At 44.0% G+C, this 22,172-nt stretch overlaps 1 protein-coding gene across 5 annotated transcripts in view; it reads right to left on the bottom strand.

The window, feature by feature from the left end:
• Positions 1 to 22,172, bottom strand: part of Trim2 (tripartite motif containing 2) — a 139,019-nt gene that overhangs the window by 12,921 nt on the left and 103,926 nt on the right. For all 5 annotated transcript variants that reach the window (XM_048424600.3, XM_085682525.2, XM_048424598.3 and 2 more), the window contains 5 exons: positions 21,921 to 22,101; positions 20,407 to 21,130; positions 8,071 to 8,174; positions 7,349 to 7,516; positions 289 to 457 (listed from right to left, as the gene is read on the bottom strand). In XM_048424600.3, coding sequence (XP_048280557.1) covers positions 289 to 457; positions 7,349 to 7,516; positions 8,071 to 8,174; positions 20,407 to 21,130; positions 21,921 to 22,101 — 1,346 coding nt within the window. The remainder of the gene's footprint in view (positions 1 to 288; positions 458 to 7,348; positions 7,517 to 8,070; positions 8,175 to 20,406; positions 21,131 to 21,920; positions 22,102 to 22,172) is intronic.

Raw genomic sequence — 22,172 nt, 5'->3', positions numbered from 1 at the left:
AAACTATTTTATTTTCTAAGGTACTGCTTTACTTAATGTGCGTATTTGAAAACCTGATGTCTGCTGTGTGAGCCGTCGGTAAAAACCATACAAAGGTTGCCCTTTCAAGCGAGCCTTCTCAGGACAACTGCGAAGTGCCGCCATGGCTTCTGCTTTGCTCCCACCCCCACACTGTCCCCCAAAGCCAGCACGCACACTGGGGACGGGGCACCTTCAACATGCTCAGGCATGCAAACGTGAGCAGAAGAAGCAGAAAAGAGGAGGTTTACATATTACCGTCAAGTGTACCTGCAAACTGCCTGTCGCCATTTCCTCGGCTACCAAACCTGGTGACTATCTTCCCGTTCGGCTGGAAGATGAACACGCAGCAAGCCTTGTTGTCCACCACAATAATGTGCCCGTTGCGGTCCACAGAAACTCCTTTGGGTCCCATCAGCTTTCCTGATCCGATTTTTGTCTGTTGGAAACAAATCCAGAAACTGAGTATAGACATCGATGTCCAAAGTGTTACAGAACCAACCTGAAGCCAGGGAGTTGCTTAGAAAGTCATTTGCTGGAATGTTCTGGGTACCTCATGGAACAACGGTATCTGTGTCCCAGAAAACTGGCTCTGCCACATTCAGCATCTACTACTGGCATCTATATAAAACCTTATTCTTAAGAAAGTTTTGCCACCAAAATTGGGCTACAGTGCCCTTCTGAAGGGACACTTGATGAAAGACCGCAGGGCTAGAGAAAGACACCTTACCCCTGCCGCTTGTGTAAGCACATCTGAAGTCGCACTCACAGATTCACTCTTTCTCTTTAAGATTCCTTATATTTTTTTTCTAAAATGTTTTAAGAAGCAACTTTAATAACATCCCATGTTATTTTTAGGAGCAAATGATAAATAAAATAATGTCAAAGATTCAGTGTAACCAAAGCAAACAGTTATCAAATGGAGACCATCACCACTCCTGTTATATGTCACACTCAGCACTAAAATCTCAGGCAGGTGCCATTAAACCTTCTTAGACTTGAGTTCTACATGGTTGGAAGTCACATCTGTCCCAACTAGCACTGTCTGCTGCTCAAAGCCGCCCGCACTTACTGACATATAAGTAGTACTTGACACATATTTGTTTACCACATTCAAAAACAAAAGTCTAGAATTATTTATAAGCTAACGTACTATTTGCGTGTGTGAATGTATTATGTGGGAAGGTAAATGTATGTGTGTGGTAGGTGTGTTTGGAAGCCAGAGGTCAACTTTGGCTGTTGTTCACCAGGAGACACATACCTCGTGTTTTCAGGCAGAGTCTCTCATTGGCTTCCAGCTTGCAAACCAGGCACGTAGGCAGGCCAGGGATCCCCTGGGATCTTCCCTTCTTAGCCTTAACAGCACATATTACCACCCGGCATTTTTTTTAGAATGTGCTTTGGGGATAAAACTCAGGTTACCATGCTTACATAGCCAGTACTTTACAGACTGAGCCTTCTCTCCAGCTGCCCAATCGTGACTAAATCGTCTCATTTTCACAGTGTTTAATAAGGGGTAGCAAGCCATTATTTCTTCTCAACCATATGCTTCCATATTTAACTGTTTACAGATTTTTTATATTTATTTATTATGTATACAATATTCTGTCTGTGTGTACATCTGCAGGCCAGAAGTGGGCATCAGACCTCATTACAGATGGTTGTGAGCCACCATGTGGTTGCCGGGAATTGAACTCAGGACCTTTGGAAGAGCAGGCAATGCTCTTAACCACTGAGCCATCTCTACAGTCCCCTGTTTATAGATTTAACTGTTGGAACACTGTCAAAAGAATGAGCCATGGTGAATGATGCCTTAGGGAATCATGAGAGAGGCTTCAGAGAAAGAGACCCAAGGCCTTGGCTCTCAGGTGCATTTTGTACCCTGGATTGCTCTTGGACGGGATTTTGCATCTTCTGTGACAAACATTTACATTCAGTTTATAAGACATGTTGATTCTTTTAAATATATATTTATTTTTATTATGTATACAGTGTTCTGTCTGTCTGTGTGTATGCCTGCAGGCCAGAAGAGGGCACCAGGCCTCATTCCAGATGGTTGTGAGCCACCATGTGGTTGCTGGGAATTGAACTCAGGACCTTTGGAAGAGCAGGCAATGCTCTTAACCACTGAGCCATCTCTCCAGCCCCCGAAATGTTGATTCTTGTTGGATATCAGAACACAGTTACAGAACCCGACCTGGTCAGTGGACCCTGGATCTGGATCTGGCCTTCTGCCTGGCTTCAGTGCTTTCCCAGATATAATGTATAGAACACGCCAGGCAATTGTGTTTAAACTGCTCTGTCCTGAGAAAGTTCTAGGAAAGAGCTGCTCTGTTAATATTTACGATGTGCTTAAAGGTGTTTATTTACATGTTTTTCTTCCTTTCTTTTTTCTTTTGGTTTTTCAAGACAGAGTTTCTCTGTGTATCTCTGGGCGGTCCTGGAACTCACCCTGTAGACCAGGTTGGCCTCGAACCCACAGAGATCTGCCTACCTTTGCCTTCCTGAGTGCTGGGATCAAAGGTGGCATGCACCACCATAGCCTGGCTATTTTTCTGATCATGCTTCTGTGAACTCAAGCAACCTTCTTTGGAACATTGTTTGCTTTGTTTTATTCATGTATAAAAATCTACTGAAATCAAAGTGAGGCGGTCTATACAGCATTAGATTGTAGTTTGCCCCGTTCTTTCAGACCCTCATATCCCAGGTCCAGCAGACAAGATCTCCATAGGTCAATGAAAGATGACATTCAGCCAACCTCATAACAAAGATATTGGGGGGGGGACCCCGCTTGTATCCCTACTGAACATATGCAGACTTTTTTCTTGTTACAATTCCCTAGACAATGCAACACAATAAATATCTACAAGGTACTTGCATTGTATCAGGTGTAAGTAATCTAGAGATGATTAAGTATATAGGTGTGAATCGCAAACTGCATCATTTTGTAGGAGAAACCTTGAACAATCTTGGGTCTTGGAGTTCAGGGGCATCCTGGAACCAACCCCACATGGAGACTGGACTTCTGAGAAGAAAAGTCAGACACCAGAGGCTGCAGCCTAAAAAGTAGGGTCAGTGAAGGCAAGAGGAACTCTTATGATGTGGGATTCCCCTCTGTATGCTGTGAATATCATCGGTTAATAAAGAAACTGTCTTAGGCCTATGTGGGGAATAGAGGTAGGTGAGGAAAACTAAACTGAATGCTGGGAGAAAGGAGGAGGAGTTAGTGAGAAGCCATGGAGCTTCTGCCGGAGACAGATGCACTGAAACTTTGCTGGTAGGCCACGACATTGTGGTGATGCATAGATTAATGGAGATGGGTTAAATTAAGATAGCCAACAAGAAGCTAGAGCTAATGGGACAAGCAGTGGTTTAATTAATACAGTTTCTGTGTGATTATTTTGGCTATGAGCAACTGGGAACCAACAAGCGGCCTCCTTACTACACTCTTACTTCTTATTTTAGACTTTTTGGGACACAAGTTTTTAAAACCTATTTGCAGTGTCTTTTAAATTAAAAATCAATCCCCACCAATTACATTTCCTATGTTCTGCTCCAGCGTCCTTTCTTCTCTATTTTAGCACTACCTGATAAAAATCTGTGAGCCCCAGGTGAAGGCTTTAGTGTGTTTAATTTATTTATTTTATTTATGTGTATGAGTGTTCTCCCTACATGCATGCCAGTGCATGATGTGTGTGGTTAGTGACCTCAGAGGTCAGAAGAAGGCATCAGAGCCCCCGGAACCACAGTTACAACACATGTTGGTGCTGGGGTCTCTGCAAGAACAACAAGTGCTTCATCCACTGCCTCTTCATCACTGTCTCTCCAGCCTCCATGTATATCTTTTTCATTTCCCGATACAGCAATGGAGCTTTCTCCAGGCAGGACTTCTCACGGGAGGCTTTGTTCTTCCAAGTTTACAAATGACAGAGATTCAGATGTGACCTCGTTAGAGCAGAGAGGCACAAGAGTTTTGGAAGGAAACATTTCATCTTAGGCCAGGGAACTGCTTGTGTAAGTTTGATTCTGATACTGCAATGAAGCCTGAGGATCAAAGAGGCTCTAACATAATGGCATGGAAGGCAATCGTTCATGTGCTTTCAAGTCTGAAAGGAAGGTATCATGCCAGATCAAAAGGATCTGGCACCCTGTTCGTTACTGCCTAATATGACTACTACTTAACATTACAGACAGCAGTAGTTACTCAGAGTGACTCAACCATATAATAGCAAGTGGATAATTAGCTAGAATGAAAACAGAAGCCAGAGGATTATCTTAGTTCCACCATAGGATGCCGACTGGACAGATCGACAACTCAACTCAAAGCTGAAATCAAACGTCCCACTCCTCCACCTCCTCCTGTTGTTTCCAGTTCAGCTGCACTAAACTCTGCAAAGCTGAATAAGAAGCCATGTGTTTCGCCTCACTGTGCTTCCTTGTCATCTTAGAACAGTAAGAAACATAGTTCAGAGTTTGTCATTAGACAGCCAAATGAGAGCACTAAACAAACAGCTTGCAAATTCAAGAGGGAAAAGCTAAGACATTTTGGAACACAGTAGCCATAAAGGTCACCAGATTTGTGCTCATTTCTGATTGCCAGAGACTCCCAGATGGGCTGGACGGTATAAGCCATGAGGGAAGATGAAAGAAAAAACAGTAAAGGAGGCAGAGAGTGATAAACATTACACTACAAGACAGATGCAATAAGATGCTACACATCTGAGATAATTAGGAATAAATACAATAACTGTGCTGTGGTAGAAGGCAAATCAGTTACTCTGTTGATTTCACCAAGTCCCATTAAAAAAGCAAAATTAATCATCTCTGGATACGACATTGTATCTGGGTCTGGATACTTCATTGTAGCCTGCACATCTGGGTCTGGATACTTCATTGTATGCTACATTGTAGCCTGCACGTCTGAGTCTGGATGCTACATTGTAGCCTGCACATCTTGGTAAACTTTCCTCTCTCTCATTGGCCAAAAAAGCTTTATTCATCAACCAATAAAAGCAACCCACATATACAGAAGAGCATCCCACATCAGTTTACAGTTTCAGAGGGTGAGGTCATGACCATCATGGTGGCAAGCATGGCAGAAGGCAGGGAAGCATGACTCTGGAGCATCAGCTGAGAGCCACAAGGGAGAGCAAGTGCTAACTGGGACGATGTGGGCTTTTGAAATCTCAAAGCCCACCCCTGTGAAATACCTTCCTCAACAAGGCTGTGCCTTCTAATCCTTCCCAGCCAGTTCTAGCAACTGGGAGCCAGACATTCAAATACATTAGACTATTTGGGCTATTCTCATTCAAAACCACCACACACAATTCCCTCTAGCTCCACCTGTGCTGTCACAGGTAACAGAATCACCTTCTTATGTTGCATTGTGCATGTCATGTTTTTTGGGTGATTTTTTTTTTTACAGTACTCAGGTGCTTTCTTTGTGCTGTTTGTTTACCTTAATGGGTTCTAATCAACATCTGTCCTAAAGAGGCTCTTGCTGCAGTAGGGAACATCCCTACCCCTGTCCTCTAGGGGGCACAAGTGTTTTACAGAGTTGACTGCACTGACTGCCAGCAGCACCCAGTTTTAAACCTGCTCTTCCAAATATTTACTACAAGTACTGAAATATCAAGTCATGAACGTGAAACTACTCCGTCAGGGAATCCCTTTCTCTTAGCTAGCAAAGCTCAGCTTTCAGAAGCTACTGCAGCATGGGCTCCCCAAACCGTTTTGCTAGAGTATGAGAAACAAGATATAAGTAGATTTCTCTGAACGAGGACTTCTGAGATGAAAGCTATCAGTTTTCTTCATGTTCCTAGCAGAGCCATCGTATTTGGGTGTTGGGAGATACAGGAAGACGAGAGAACTTTCTGGACACAGGACCATGATACGGAGCGGTTTCTAGCAGAACAAAAAGTTCAGGGTCTCCTGGAGACCCATGTGCAGTAATGCAGTATTAAAGGAGACAATCCTTTATTTCCACAGGTTGAAAAAGTATCACCTCACATAAAACAAAGCCTCTAATCTAAGAGTAAGAATACATGTCACTCATTTCATAAATATCATCTTGTAAATATCATGAGATGACCAGGACAACCCAGAGACTTCAAATGCTTTCAATCAGAGACTGAGTGAGATCCGCTTTCAAGATTCCAGAATGGGAAGGAAGGGAGGTCACTAGGGCATATCCCTGAAGGAGGCCTTGGAGCCTGATGGCTTCCTCTTCCCTCTACTTTCCTGCTACCATGAGGTCAGCGATTCCCTCCATCGTGTGTTTCACTTCACCACAGGACTGAGGCACATGAGCTAAGTGACAGTGGACTGAAGACCTGAAAAACTGTGGACCAAACTAAATATTTCCTAAGTCGATTTTCTTAGACAATGTGTCTCAGCAATAAAGAGCTGACTAACAGAGACACCATGTTTACATTTTGCAAAAAGGGGCTAGAAGGGCATCGTACATAACACGAGAGGATCCCAGGGTGTAGGGGAACTGGCTCCATCCCTAGGCAGTAGCGCACATCACATGACAGGATCCCAGGGTGTGGGGGAACTGGCTTCATTGCTGTACAGCCTCCATTTTCTTTTCCTTCCTAGTTTATGTGACATTCTTTAGTCTTGTGTTTTCAGGTTATAACAAATAATGTATGACTGACATTCCTTGAACATTAGGCTTTTTTCCTTCAATGTGTCTGTGTTTTAAAGGTGAGAAATGTACACTATAAAGTTGTTTCTCCTGTGTCTTCTACTATAGACCTGAGAAAGTAAAAGTACTTTGTAACAGTTTAGAAATTGAGAACCACAAACTGCTATTTTATAGCCCTTTGCAGGAGACTTCTTTTCTTCTGAAATCAAACTGAGGTAACCAATATAGTTTTCCAGTAAGTATGTTTATTTATTTATTTATTACGTCTACTACATTCTGTCTCCATGTATGCCCGCAAGCCAGAAGAGGGCGCCAGATCTCATTACAGATGGTTGTGAGCCACAATGCGGTTTCTGGGATTTGAACTCAGGACCTCTGGAAGAGAAGCCAGTCCTCTTAACCACTGAGCCATGTGTGTATGCATGTATGTGCATCTATATGCATATATATGTATGTATGTGCACATGTATGTGTGTATTCGTATGAATGTGTGCATATGTATGTGAGAGAAAGCAAGTTTATAAAATTATCACAGCTACTCTCATCTTGTAAAACTGAGTTGATGACTCCTATGAATAATTATGGAATATTGGGTTGGATTTAAACAAAGAAAAACATAATTTAATGCCATTTTTTTTGCTCTTTCTACTATTTAGGGGGCCAACCGGTGGTCACTCTTACCTTAAACTTTCCGTCGTTGGAGAAAATGCTAACCCACTTGTTATCATAATCTGCGATGATGATGTCCCCACTGGGGTGCACGGCTACCCCTGTGGGCCGCTGGAGCTGTCCAGGTGATCGTCCTCGGATGCCAAAGCGGCTTTTGAATTGTCCATCATTGGAAAATATCTATGCAATGAATTTAGATTCATTAGAATCTGAACTAGCACAAAAATCCGTGGAGCAAGAAAAGGCATTTGTCAGATACACTGTACATCAGAACATGCCAGTGCTGTTTAAGAAAGCTCCCCATACACACACACACACACACACACACACACGCACGCACACACACACACACACACACACACACACACACACACGCATGCACACATGTATACACAAGAAAACAAAATTAAAACAAACAAAAACAAAAGGCTACATATTCCTTTTGTTTCTGCCCCACACCATTTATCTGGACTCTCACACAGAGAAGCACACACCCGTCTCTAGCCAGCACGAGCAGTCAGAGGAACACACGGACTCTCACACAGAGAAGCACACACCCGTCTCTAGCCAGCACGAGCAGTCAGAGGAACACACGGACTCTCACACAGAGAAGCACACACCCGTCTCTAGCCAGCACGAGCAGTCAGAGGAACACACGGACTCTCACACAGAGAAGCACACACCACCCGTCTCTAGCCAGCACGAGCAGTCAGAGGAACACACGGAGGCTATACCTGCACGCACTGGTTATTACTATCTGCAATTAATATCTTTCCACTCGTAGATGCAGCTACACCCTGAAGGTTTGTGAATTCTCCTTTATTTCTTCCTTTGGTACCTAAGGATGAATGAGAAGAGCATAGACATTAAGTTACAGAGAAATAGATTAGCAAAAGAATAGCCTAAGCTTCCATAAGTACCCTGAAAATGCATTGTCTTTTTTCTTTCCCGCGGTAGGGATGAAACCCCGTGACCACGGACTCTGCACTGCCTCTGATACATACAGAGAGGGGTCGGAGGAGGATGTCCCCATGACTAAATCCATGGACTACTCGCCCTCTCTCTCAGAGCAATAAAGTCTTTGCAAAATCATTTTCAACCAAATGCTAATTTTCTCTAATTAATTTGTAGCTGAGTATTAAAGTGATTTAATTAATTAATGTGATATTAATGTAATATTAATTAAAATATATTCAGCTTTCACAAAGAAATATTAAAAAAATATTCTAACCAGGGAGCTACAGCCAGAGTGGGGGTGCGTTTCAGAGTTCTGGCAGGCTCAAGCTGACTCTTCAGAAACAGACCTGGGTTTAAGACTGAAACTGGTGATGAATAAAACTCCAGAGCAAATCAACAACAAAATGTCTGGGCAAGACAATTGGGATCAGCTGGTTTTCAACAGACCCCAGTGGCCATCCTTGTAACGTTAGGAGTCCTTAAGTTTGTGTCTTCTGTGTGTGATTGCTGCAAGATTCAGATCCCCAAAGATAAAGTTCTGCATCATGAAGAAAACCATCATTTCATCAGATGTATCACTTTGTCTAGGATCTTTGTGGAATGCATGAATACAGAACGAATGAACATGTGATTCGTTTGGGGCTCCCTGCTGATGTACGAATAACTGGACACAGGAATACTGAACTGAAGAACAGGAAAAGAAAGAACTCTACAATGTTCACTTTGCAAGCATCTTTTTAAAAGATGGTAAGGCTGGTGCTTTGAAGAAAAGTAAGAACCCAAACCCCTGGTTTTTCAAAAATCCACCTATCATCCCAACACATCCAAGGGCGGGGTGAGGAAGGAGAATGACTTGAGACAGACAGTCCCTGCCCCAAAATAAACAAATACATTAAAAAAATTTATAAACAAGGGCTGGAGAGATGGCTCAGTGGTTAAGGGCATTGCCTGCTTGTCCAAAGGTCCTGAGTTCAAGTCCCGGCAACCACATGGTGGCTCACAACCATCTGTAATGAGGTCTGGTGCCCTCTTCTGGCCTGCAGGCATACATGCAGAAAGAATATTGTATACATAATATATAAATATATTAAAAAATAAATAAATAAATAAATAAAAGTTTATAAACAAAAGCATAAAGTTGTTGGGAAGAGACATCGTGACCAATCTGAAAGTAAGAGTCTTGGGGCCCACAGGTGAGATGTCTCAGGTCAGTCCCAGGAGCCTGGCAACTGGGATTCAACCCTCGGAACCATGTAAGGGTGGAAGAGGAAACAGACACACAAGTTGTCCTCACACATGCAGTGGCATATCACACACACACACTAATAATAATAATAATAATAATAATAATAATAATAATAATAATAACAATATTAATTATACTGCTTTAAAGAGCAAGAACCTCATAACTGGGAATGGAACAAAAGCAAAAGATGACCTCAAAGACACCCAGTGTTGTAGGGCCTTGAGTGTGTGGGTGACGGGGCATACAAGGGGAGAGTGGCTAAGAGACACCTGAGCAGACAGATGAATGTAGATTGCTGGCCTTCAGATTCAGGCAGGGAGGAATACAACCTGTGGGTCTCCTACATTTAACCTTCTGTCTGTTCTGTTAAACACAAAAGCCACTGTGTTTCTAGAAGACTCGGCGGGCAGCAGGAAATGGGGAAAACAGGGTTAGTGAGAGTCAACACTGTCTGGTTAAAAAGATTCCACTTGCTTAAGAGCTGGAAAAAAGGAAAATGCAGGCACCCTAAACACCAGCACATGTTTGTGCCATACAAAAATGAGGCCACGTTTCTGAGCATCAGTAGAAACAAGAAATAACTGCATTTGGAGGCAGGAAGACGTTTAGTTAAACTCCATGTTAATCCAGTCAGAACCCTGGGGTGGAAAGATTCTGTCTTTCTGCAATGAATGAGAGGCTTGGAAGCCACCAACTCTGGGTCACCAGGGCATTGGAACAAAGCACACAGCTGAAAAGAGGTTTGGCAGGCTCAGCAAGGTCCCTCAGCAGGTAAAGCCATCACCACTCAATGTACTTGCAAGCCTGAGTTCCTGTCCTGAATCCCATCCCACATAAAAGAAAGAGAAAGTTGCTTCCTAAAAGTAGTTATCCTCTGACATTCTCATGCATGTCTTTCTCTCTCTCTCTCTCTCTCTCTCTCTCTCTCTCTCTCTCTCTCTCTCTCTCATACACACACACACACACCACCACCACCACCACCACCCCAACAATAACAAAATTACATTACCATTTAAATTTCATAATTTTCTACCCATCTCCTCCTGCCCTCCTTTTCAGGTGCTATAAACCAACCATCCCCACCTTGCGCATGCCCCTGCTGTGTCCTGCCCTTGTTTTTATGAGCATCCTTGTCTTGGCTGAGATTCTCATCTTCCTTTCTCTTACTTGAACAGTGTTTGAAAACATGGCTAGGCTGGGTGGTGGTGGTGTACACCTTTAATCCCAGTACTCAGGAGGCAGAGGTAGGTGGATCTCTGTGAGTTTGAAGGCAGCCTGGTCTACAGAACAAGTTCCAGGACAAGCTCAAAAGCTACACAAAGAAACTCTGTCTTGACCCATCCCCACCCCACAAAAAAGAAAGGAAGAAATAAACAAAGAAATGTCAGATGACCGTTTTTCTTGAAGCTCAGAGTACGGCACCAGCATCCTCTTGAAAGACAATTGATGCTGATTACTTCTTATTGGCAACAGAAGTAGATATTGAGCAATGCTGTGGGGTTGTGGGGCTAGAATGCTCATGTATTTGGAAAGCAGCTCATCATGAAGATAAAGTAAGTTGAAATTACAGCAGTTAGAAAGTATTTGGGATCACACTTTATGTTTCCAGCCTATTAGGAAATTCTGTTTGGTCTACACTCAAGACTCTCCTTTCTTTCAGCAGTATTCTACTGAGTGAAGGGGTCTGAGGTGCCGCTCAGACACAGGACACTTTCCTCGCGTTCAAGGCCTTAGGTCAATCCTTGGTAACACAGGTGTGCATACACACACACACACACACACACACACACAGAGCAGTTTCCTAGCGTTCAAGACCTTGGGTTCAATCCTTGGTAACACAAGTGTGCCACACAGGTGTGTGCACGCACATACACACGCACACACAAAGCACTTTCCTAACATTCAAGACCTTGGGCTCAAGCTTTGACTACACAGGTGTACACACACACACACACACACACACACACACACACACACAGCACTGGAAATAGGGAATTAGAATGAGTTCTTCCACAACAAAGATATGTAAAACAATACATAGATAGATAGATAGTGCTTACCAAATCATTTCCTGTCTAAATTAATGTGAATTAAAGGTCATTTTTACAATTACTTGCACTGGTTACTAAATAATCAACAGAATGTTAAGGAAGTTATAAATAATTTAGGAATAATCTCTTAAGATAATTAAGCTATCATTTTTCTGGACGCTAAGCTAGCCTATGAATCACAAGGGGAATCTTTAAGCCAGCAGCTTCTGAGCTCTGTGCCCCCTGATCACTTCCAAATGTCCGGAAGATGAACCCCTAAGCCAAATCCCCAGGACCAGCACTATGTACCTCCTCCTACCTCTGCCCAAACTAGTGTGCAAGATGCTCTGAGCGAAAGAATCCACCGATTTGTCGCTGAGGCAAGCCTATGTCTGACACAGGATGTTCAGTCACACAGGTGTGTAATGAATGCTTGCTAAGTAAGCGAACGCATGAATGAGTTATTAACGACCAGCAGTAAATTATAACTCATGCTGCATAAAATGATCAGCAAATGTGCACAGCACTTGCTTATAGATTTCCTCTCATGAATCTATTGTGCAGATAAGGGAGGTTGGAGCGGGACATATGATGAAGGTAATCAGAGACAAGGAAGAACGAAACTGCATTTTCCCCATACACCCACGTGCGCAATCGCTTTTTCTTTCTTTCTTTCTTTCTTTCTTTCTTTCTTTCTTTCTTCCTTCCTTCCTTCCTTCCTTCCTTTCTTTCTTTCATTCTTCCTTTCTTCCTTCCTTCCTTCCTTCCTTCCTTTCTTTCTTTCATTCTTCCTTCCTTCCTTCCTTCCTTCCTTCCTTTCTTTCTTTCTTTCTTTCTTTTTTTCATTCTTCCTTCCTTCCTTCCTTCCTTCCTTCCTTCCTTCCTTCCTTTCTTTTTGTCAGCTGTGGTGGTACATGCCTTAACCCCAGCACCCAGGAGGTAGAGGCAGATACATCTGTGCATCTGTGAGTTCCAGGCAAGACTGGTCTACATAATGAGTTCAAGGACACATAGTGAGGCCCTGTCTAAATAATAATAATCTGTATGTATGTGAGTGTGTCTGTCTGTGTATGACACACACATATGCATAAGCACACATGTATGCACATGTGTGCAGGTGCGCACAGAGGCCAAAAAAGGGCCCCCAGGGCAGAAGTTACTGGATGTTCTGAGCCATCCTATGTGGGTACTGGGAACTGAACCCCAGTCCTTTGCCACATCAGCTGTCTCTTCAACCCCAAGTTGTTTCTTTATAGACTTTAACATGCCAGTTTTCTTTGGCTCACGTGGATCTTGTTTTGCCAGTGGCCATGTGAGAGGAGCAGCAGGTGGTAATTGAGCTTCCTGATTGGCTCACCAGGAAGCAACTGACTAGTGAATCTCAGCAAGGCTTTGGCTGCAGAAGGCCTCTTGTCACTGCTGTGCCTTTACACCTTTGCTGCCGCCATTTTTCTCTGGCATCTGGCATGGTGGTGAATGGGTGGGGGGGATCTTCACCACCTTTAATGTAGTGTGATTATCTCAAGGAAAAATCTCGTTCTATGGGGCATTTTTACCTGTGGATTATTATGAAGATAATTTCCTCTTAAACTGTACTGTTTAACTAAAGCAATTATTTTATACAATAATAGTGTTAGTTTAAATAGAATTCTGATGATCGAGAGTCTCTAATAAATAGAGTAAAGGGATTGTGATAGAGGTTAGTTAAGTGGGAAAAATTAATAGATGTAAAGGCAGGATATGTTGCCCCCATCCCCTATAAAGCAGGGGTTGCAGAGGATACAAAGTAACAGGAAGTATCACACAGCTAGGAGGAACCATTTCTATAGAGCACATAAAAGACTGTGGCTTAGGTTAACAATTAAGAAAAACATTTGCGTCTCAGAAACTAGCTAAAGATCTTTCATCTTAATGTTGGGAGATGTGTCCACGGGTTTTGGTGCACATCATAGCTACAACAAAGATTTAAATAGTGACTTACGTTTAGATGTAGATGTTTTTGTTAATGGCTTTGAGGTAGAGAATCTTGGGGAACAATTTAAAGTTTCGAAAGGCACATAGTTAAGTGAGGGACTCATTGAGGTCAAAAACCAAGAACAATGACAGCCCGGTTATTATTAGCTGATGTGTCTTTCCTGCTAGGATGGGTTGGTGATCAAAAGTTATGATGAATTCCTTGTACCCATTTCTGCCTTCAGCTTCCTGATTAAAAAAAAAAAAAAAGGCCTCTTGCTGAACAGGTATGCACCCGAAAGATTGAAAGTAGACCTGACTGTTTTTCATATATAAAAGTTTAGATTTGTGATTCTTTTAATATTTTTTATAAGATTACCTCTTAAGATAAATAGTGAAGTGGTGACCCTTTCCTTGTCAATGCAAAATGCAGCCTGCCAATGAAAGAACTGACTGAGGAAAAAAAAAAAAAAACAACTTTGCTTGCTTACACTCTGTTATTCCATAATAAGTTGCATGGACATGAATGTATGAATGTATGCGAGGTCTTGGGAGTAGTTTGTTTTTCACCTGTAATATGTAAAATGTTTAATCACGCAAGGGAAATGGGAAACATGTTTTTAACATGTATTCATTGTAATTATCCACTCGAAAAATAGAATGTAACCACACTGTAATTTTTATACTGCTTCAAAGATTTTACTAGGGAAAAGGTAAGGGAAGATTAATAACACAGAGAAGGCACACATTTGGATAGAGGTAAGGAAAGAAATACAGAGAAGAGAGAGATAGATGATAGAAGGATCCTGACAGTGTGTGTCTGTGCTCTTTTCCGTCAGGCCCAGAGGGCTGGGCGGTGGCGGGCGCATGCCTTTAATCCCAGTACTTGGGAGGCAGAGGCAGGTGGATCTCTGTGAGTTCGAGGCCAGCCTGGTTTACAAAAACTAGTTCCAGGACAGGCTTCGAAGCTACAGAAACCCTGTCTCAAAAAACAAAAAACCAAACAAACAAACAACCCCCCCAAAAAAAGAAAGAAAGACAGAAAAAAAGAAAAGAAAAGTCACCTGAGTGATTAGTCCATCGACCCTGTGGCTCCCCCTCAATTCCTGAGCTGCTGAAGGCTGGCCCTTATAGCAGCAACATTTTCTCTTAAAATCCTCTAGAGAACTGTATCCCCATCATGATTTTGCCTGGTTAACTGTATCCCTTTCTACACTATGAGCTCCCCCAGTGAAGGACTTAGATCTGCCCCGTTCCCTGCTGTACTTTAACACAGTGCTCAAGATGGGAGCTGGGATGTCACACATAGGCTCCTGTATTAAAGGCTTAGTTCCCAGTCTATAGCCCTGGGTGGTTCAACCATTAAGTGAGAGGTGGTTCAACCATTAAGATGCAGGGCTTTGTAGAAGATAGTTAGGTCATCGGTGAAGAACCTTGAGAAAGATTTGGGGCCTTCAGCGCCTACTAATGTAGGATTCAAGAAAATGCTGAAGGAAGACCCCAGACTCAAATAGTATGCAAAAACAGAGAGTGTTTATTAATACTCCAGTATGCAGGGTCGACACCTGTACAAAATGGTAGCCACCCTGAGAGGAGCGTGCAGGCTCCCTTTAAGCACAGCTAAGGGAATCTCAGGGGCAGCTGGCTCCTCTTGAACATCATTGGCTAAGCCAGCAGCAGTCACACTAGTGTACTTTTAATTGGCTGAGGTTTCGTCTTACCATGTTTGGACATACTTGCACACGCTTGGGCAAGTCCGGACACAACCCAGAAGGGGCTGCAGAGCTTGCCCTTGAGATATTGTGAGGCTGCATTAGGCCTGGTTAGTGTTCTTTCCCTCATCCCTGAATGCAAGGATGTTGTGGGAAAAACAACTTTTGTTTGGAGAGACGCCTGTTTTTTCCCTCCCAGAGAACTGAAACCTAAATTCAGTTGTAAAAGTGAGAGACTTTAATTCCTTGACTCTCCCTGACTCTGCTTCCCATGAGGTAAGCCTGTCACGTCATCAGGTATGCCACAACACCAACACGAGGCACTGCCTCATCAAAGGCCCCAAAGCCATGGGACCAACCAATCATTTACTGGAGCCTCCAAAACTGTGAGCCCAAGAAAGCTCTTCTCTTTTTACTTAACATCTCAAGGTGTTTACGATAGGCACAGAAAGCTGGTGAACACACAGCACAGTGCCTAGTACGTAGCAAATACAGTAACTGCACACTGCAACTGTTTCCACATGAAAGAAAGGGAGAGTTCCTGAGGATGAGATTCTCCAGGGACCGAGGGAGGGATCTTACAATGAGCTCATTAACTGGACCTCCCTCACCACTTTAAGGAAGAGAGTGGTGGCTTACAGAGGTGAGGCGAGCAGAGGGACGTGTTATACTGTCATATATCCCTATGAACTGTTTAAGCACACGCTACCTAGTGCTATTCTAGTCTGTATACCTTTTCTTTTCTATATGCTGGTGGACCAATTCCAGAGCCTGAAGAACGCTCTGACGTGGACTGCTTCTTCAACCTCACACATCCTTTTAAAATGGCATGCTCCAGAGGGCACCGGAGGGCTTCATTCAATTTCCTAGCAACTCACTGAGGTATGGTGTATGCATTACATATTTTGAAACAATTCAGTAGTGATTCTTTCCCTCCCTCCCACATCTTCCACTCCCCCTTTGTTCAATGATGCTCTTGGTAGCTGACTGCACCTGCTCATAACTCCTAACCAACAAACTCAGAGAGTAACTGCTGGATTTGCAGGAACTATTCTCAGCAGGGGTCTGAGCTCCTGAACTATTTTCCCATACAACATGTGAGAGACACTACAATTCACTTGTATTATATTCACTTGGGCATCAATTAAGTTGTCAGGCATGGGAGGTACCGCATTGCTCAAGTTTGGAAAACCACAGGAGTTAAGGAGTGATTAAAGGCAGAGCTTTCATTTCTTTAAGAATGTGTTCCTTCTGTGGTAAAGATAGTTAGATTTTGTCTCAGTAATATGACTGTTGAGGAGTAGGACTGAGGAGCTGGGGAAGGAGCTCTGATCTGTGGCATTCGCCCACTTCCAAAGTATAAATGATCCTTGGTGATTTCAAGTTAATATCATGGAGCTATTGAGTAAGCTAGCACTAGCAGCCTCCAGCATACATAATATCATATATATATTATTAGTATTTTATATATTATATAACATATTATACACACACACATATTATATCATATACTGCAGAGTTATCAGAACTGAAATATTACTTTAGGTAAAATGACACACAGCACAGTACCTGACTCAAAAAATACTTGCTTTCTTCTCCTGCTTCTAATCATTAACTAGTGTTCGTTTGTTTTGTGTATGTATGTATGTGTGCGTGTGTGCTTGCTTATTCAGGGGGTGGGGATCAAGACAGGGTACCAGTAGTTAGCCCTGGCTGTCCCAAAACCCCCTGTTTCCATCTGCAGGCTTGAGTAAGTCCTATTAAGTTCTGGCCCAAACCCCTTACTACTGCAGCTTTCCCACCACTCATTCTCGGTGTCTGGCCGAGCCGATCGTGCATCTGTCACACACAATCATAAGCTCCGCCAGGAAGGAGATCACGTTTCTTTCATCTCTGTGATATGCCCATTACTTAGCATCAAGCCTGCCAGGTGCCGGGGCCCTAAGTGTTTTTGTTTGTTTGCTTGTTTTTTAAGCTTCATTACTGGATCATGAGTGCCGACTCTTACTGGATTAGGACATGAAGTTAAAGAATTAAAACAACAACAAAAATTCTAGGGATTTTTTTTTTAAACGAATAACATGAAAGGTCTGAGCATTGAACACCAAGAAACATTCATGAAAGAACTTCAGAAGCTATTAATAAGTGAAAAGATATTCTGTATTTATAGACTAGAATACATATTGGTAAAATGTCCCTACTCTCCAAAGCAATCTGCAAATTCAATGTGATCCTTACCAAAATTCCAATAACATTTCCACTGAAGTCAGAAGAGCAATGCTAAAATTCATATGTAACCACAGAAACTCCAAAAAGCTAACGCAATTTTGAGGAAATAGAACAAAGCCAGAGGCATTACATTATCTGACTGCAGCATCTACTTCAAAGTTATTTGGACAAAACAAGAATAATATTAGGATAAAAAAACCACACATATATTGCTGGAATACAGGGTCCAGAGGGCATCGTGGCACACATCGGCAATCCATGATTTGTCAGTCCAAGGCAGGAGAATCTAGAGTTTAAGTCAAGCCTGGGCTGCCCAGTTATACACAGGGAGACCCTGTCGGAGAAACAAACAAAACCTCAACAGAGCAGACAAAGAACAGAGTGCTCAGAAATAAAACCACACACTGATGGTTAATTGGTTTGTGACAAAGAACGGACGAAGGGGACAGAAGAATCCCTTCAGCAAATGGAGCTGGGAAATCCAGATATCAACACGAAGATTATTAGATGCTGACCTCATACCAAACACAAAGAGCAACTGAAACTGGGTTAAAGACTCCAAGCCAAGGATGTGAAGCTGCAAACTCCCCTGGAAGAGGCACAGGGGGAAGTTCACAACCCTGGTTTGAGCAAAGGTTCTTTTAGGTGTGAGCCTAACGCACCAACAACAAAGCAAAACAGAATGGAAGAAAATTGATGCCAACCATATACCTACTAATGCGTTAATATCCAAAATATATAAGGAACTCAAATATTTCATAATCTTTTTTATTTTATCCCTTCACTCTGGTGATTGTCTTGTTAAACAGAAGCTTTCTAGTTTAATGTTTTTGCCTTTGTTACCAATTTTGTTAGGCTCATATAAAAAGAAATTAAGAGAATGATTGCTCATGTAATCCAGGTTGGTCTCGAACTCTCAATCTTTCAGCATTGAACTCTAAAATGCTGGAATTATAGCGGTATGCCAGTACATCTGGCTCCAAACAACTATGGTGAGAAGACAAACTGGGGTCAGTGAGATGGCGCAGCAGGTAAAGATTTATCGGATAGACCTAGTGGTCCGAGTTGGATGGTCAGAACTCATATAGAGGAGGGAGAGAACAAACCACGAACTGTTCTCCGATCTCCACATGCATGCTGAGGCACTTGTGCCCGCTCCCCACATCACACACACGAAAATAATAGTAATAATAATAGTAATAGTAATAGTAATAATAACAATAATACAATGTGGGGGCTGGAGAGATGGCTCTGAGGTGAAGAGCACTGGCTGCTCTTTCAATTCCCAGCATCCACATGGTGGATCACAACCATCTATAATAAGATCTGGTGCCCTCTTCTGGTACACACAAGCTAAATGTTGTTGAGGATCTGGATAAAGGGAAGCCTTACCAGTGCTGAGAAGAATTTGCACTTGTAGCCACTATGTAAACAGTACGAAAGTTCCTCATATATTTAAAAATGGAGCTAATATAGTCCAGAACTACCAGTAAGATTTCCCAAAAGGAAATAAAACTGGTAGGTCAAAGAGTCTCTCCCCCATGATTGTGACAATATGGAAGAATCTGGACGACAATTTTGCATTTTATAAATATGGAAGCTGAAGTTGGGGAAAGCAGAAAGATATGCCCATGGCATACGTGGAGAAACTAGATTGGCGGTATCCAGCCCTGTGTCTGTCCCAGCTTGTTCCCTGTACGCACAGGTGACCAAGAAAGGAATGCTCTGAACAGACAGGCTACATGTTGTTCCACAGCAGAGTCCTGTCCAGGATTCAGAGTGCTAACTGAACAATTCAGCCCACAGAGACTCCAGGGAACCTTAGTTTCCCAAGATGGTCCATGGAAAACAGATGAGAAAAGTTGGCCGGTGTTTTCAATCCCTTTGCTCCCACAGCGCACAGTGTATAACAGCAGATTGCCATCCTGGGAAGTTCTGTGGTAGAAAAATCTGTTTCCCTTCTAGGAGTGCCAGTTAAACTGTCCGGCACTCTTAGGCACTGGGATGTAGACACTGCAGGGGAATGAGGCAGGCTACAGGTAAAGACTCCACAGGGGAATGAGGCAGGCTGCAGGGAAAGACACCACAGGGGAATGAAGTGCGCTGCAGGTAAGGACACCACAGGGGGAATGAGGCAGGCGGCAGGTACTTTTTGAAACAAGATACAAGCTTTTACTTTCCTTAAGAAGGAACTGAGCCCTTTGCGGGGGTGGGGGAAGTAGGGGGTGGGGAGGTGGGGAGGGTGGGGTGTTATGTTTAGGTTGCTTTCTCTGGAGAAAGCAAGCAGTTAAAACAAAGGTAAGTAAATAATGACCGGCAATAAATCAGAGGGAGGGGCAACTCTGCATTCCCATCTCTGAGGTCATGCTACACTACACCTTCTGGCTTCATCCCCAACCCCACTTCCGTCTCCACCCTGCGGTCTTAGGGGCTGGCCCCACAGCGCGCCCTGCACATCTGGTCCCCACAGGTTTCTCACTCCTTGCAGGAGTCGAGACAGGTATTAGAACTCCTTTTGTGGGACTGCCACTGCCCAAGCCCACAGATTTCACAGAAATACAAGTATTTGCCTGAGGCAAGGTTTCTTTGGTTAGGCAGGAGTTCTCCAAAGACACTCCCAGCAAAGGGAGTAGGGTTCTGAAAATCCTTTAAAACGTCGGGTTCTGAATGTTGGGGATTCTCTATTTTTCTTTTGGCTTATTTTCAGTTTCTTACTGGCAGTACTTATCTCTTAAAAAGAAGAAGGCGGAGGGGATAGGAGGAGAAAGAAGATGAGCGGAATGCGAGGGGTGGAAAAAGACACATTTGCAAAGAGTCTGCATAATTATGCTAGCCTAACAAAACTAGAAGCTCCCCACCTGCTCCAAAATGTAGAATTCCTGTTGGCAGGAATGCTTGTCATGGCTCCCCAACCCCAGTCCAGGTAGGGCACCCACTGCTTACCCACTCGAAAGATCAGGTCGTCCTCAATGGGGTTCTCTTTTCTCTTGCCGGTGCTGTACATGCTGGCGGGTCGCTTCACAGCCTTCTGCTTGACGTGACCGCTCCCGGGGGACTTGACGCGTCGCTTCACGCCCTCGGTGGTGGGGGACACGTCGGCTGAGCGGATGACCTTGAGTTTAAAGGGGCTGCCACGGATGTGCTGGTCGTAGAGCCTGAGGGACAGGGTGAAGTCCCCCTCCTTCTGCACAGTGTACAGGAACTCGTAGGTGCCGTTCTTGTTGTCCAGGATCTCGCCGTCTGCCACGCTGCCGTCGGGGGTGCTGAGCTCGGCGGTGAGGTATGCGTTACCTGTCTTGCACAGCTCTCCGTCCTTGTCCTTGGTGGTTATGGTAACGGACATGGGCTGCCCGATGATGGTCTGCCGAAGCCCCTCACCCGTGGCCACCGTCTCTGAAGCGACAGCGTTCGTGGTGAGGATGGTCCCCAGGTTGTGGATGGACTTCTTCAGTCCCTCGGTTTCCACGATGAAATCCAGCTGGTCATTCTCGCGCGGGTGCAGAGGGAAGTCTTGGTCCGCCAGTTCGTTTAGCTTCTCGCTCATCTGTTTCTTCACTAGCAGCACCTCGGTTTCCGTGCCATGGTTGAGAGCCTGCGCCGTGAAGTTGCTGCAGCTCTTGATGCTTTCCTGGCCTTGGAGAAGGGTATCCAGCTGGGACTGCAGCACCTGCCAAGCACACAGAAGCAATGAGCACTTCCTCTGGGACACTTGCCAGGAGCTGGGGCAGAGCCCTCCGCCCACAAGCACCGCCCACTCAGGTGGCTCCGAACCAGTTGCATTCCATTTAACCCAGTGAACTCAGGAGAAATGTTAAATCGTGTTGCCAGTGCCTTCTGGAGGTTTTCCTTCCTCCTCTCCCTGCCTCATCACCCACACGTGCGTTTCTTGGGTCATCTGTTTACATAAGGCGAGGCAGAAAGGTCGCTACCCCCAGTGTGAGACACAAATTGTCTGCTTGATGTGAAACAGTCTTTACTCCGTGACTTTCCCTACCGTTCAGAGCTGCCTGATCACTACCTCAAGGAACAAAAACCAACCATTGGAGAAGTCTCCACACGTGAAGAGCAGAAGCTCTCCTCCCTGGCAGAGCCAAACAAAGACTACAGCCAGGGTTCGCTTTGAAGTGGAGGAACAGGTTAGTGTGGGTGAGGGCAATTAAGAGGCTCGCCCACATTATAATTACGGGAGGAAAAACATTCCAGGCAACTCTAAGACCTGAAAACACCATGTGCCACCTCTCTGGTCAGACTGTGGATTGTCACAGAATCCCAGCTTCTCCAAAAGAAAAACGGAAGTTGGGGGGCGGGGGGGGGGGGTGTTGTACTAAATGAAAGCCAGAGTTCACTGTACAGCGGTGACATTAAAGACCTATGTGGGTCCCCGCCACCTCGGCTGTGAACAGAATGGCTCCGGTGTCACGCCCCTTAGAGGAAACCTGGGGACAGCAGAGTCTTACTTTGTGTTTGAGGCCATAGTTGACCTCGAGCTCCATCAGCAGGACGCTCTTGCGAACGTTTAAAGTCTTCTGCAGCTCATCAAAGGTGGAGTGGATGTCGTCTACAATGCTGGCCTTTTGGTTGGTTAACTGATGGATGATTTCTGAGATGAACTGAAGGGCGGAATCTATTTCTGGGAGTCTGAGAGACAGGAGAGTCATTAAGGATCATTAACATCCACCCAGAAGTGTTCCAAAGTCTACCTACACCTT

This window comes from Myodes glareolus, chromosome 20 (genome assembly GCF_982192425.1).
Source record: "Myodes glareolus chromosome 20, mMyoGla1.1, whole genome shotgun sequence".
Taxonomy (NCBI): Eukaryota; Metazoa; Chordata; class Mammalia; order Rodentia; family Cricetidae; genus Myodes; species Myodes glareolus.
The sequence above is the reverse complement of the archived record's forward strand: the minus strand, read 5'-3'. Positions and strand labels throughout refer to the sequence as shown.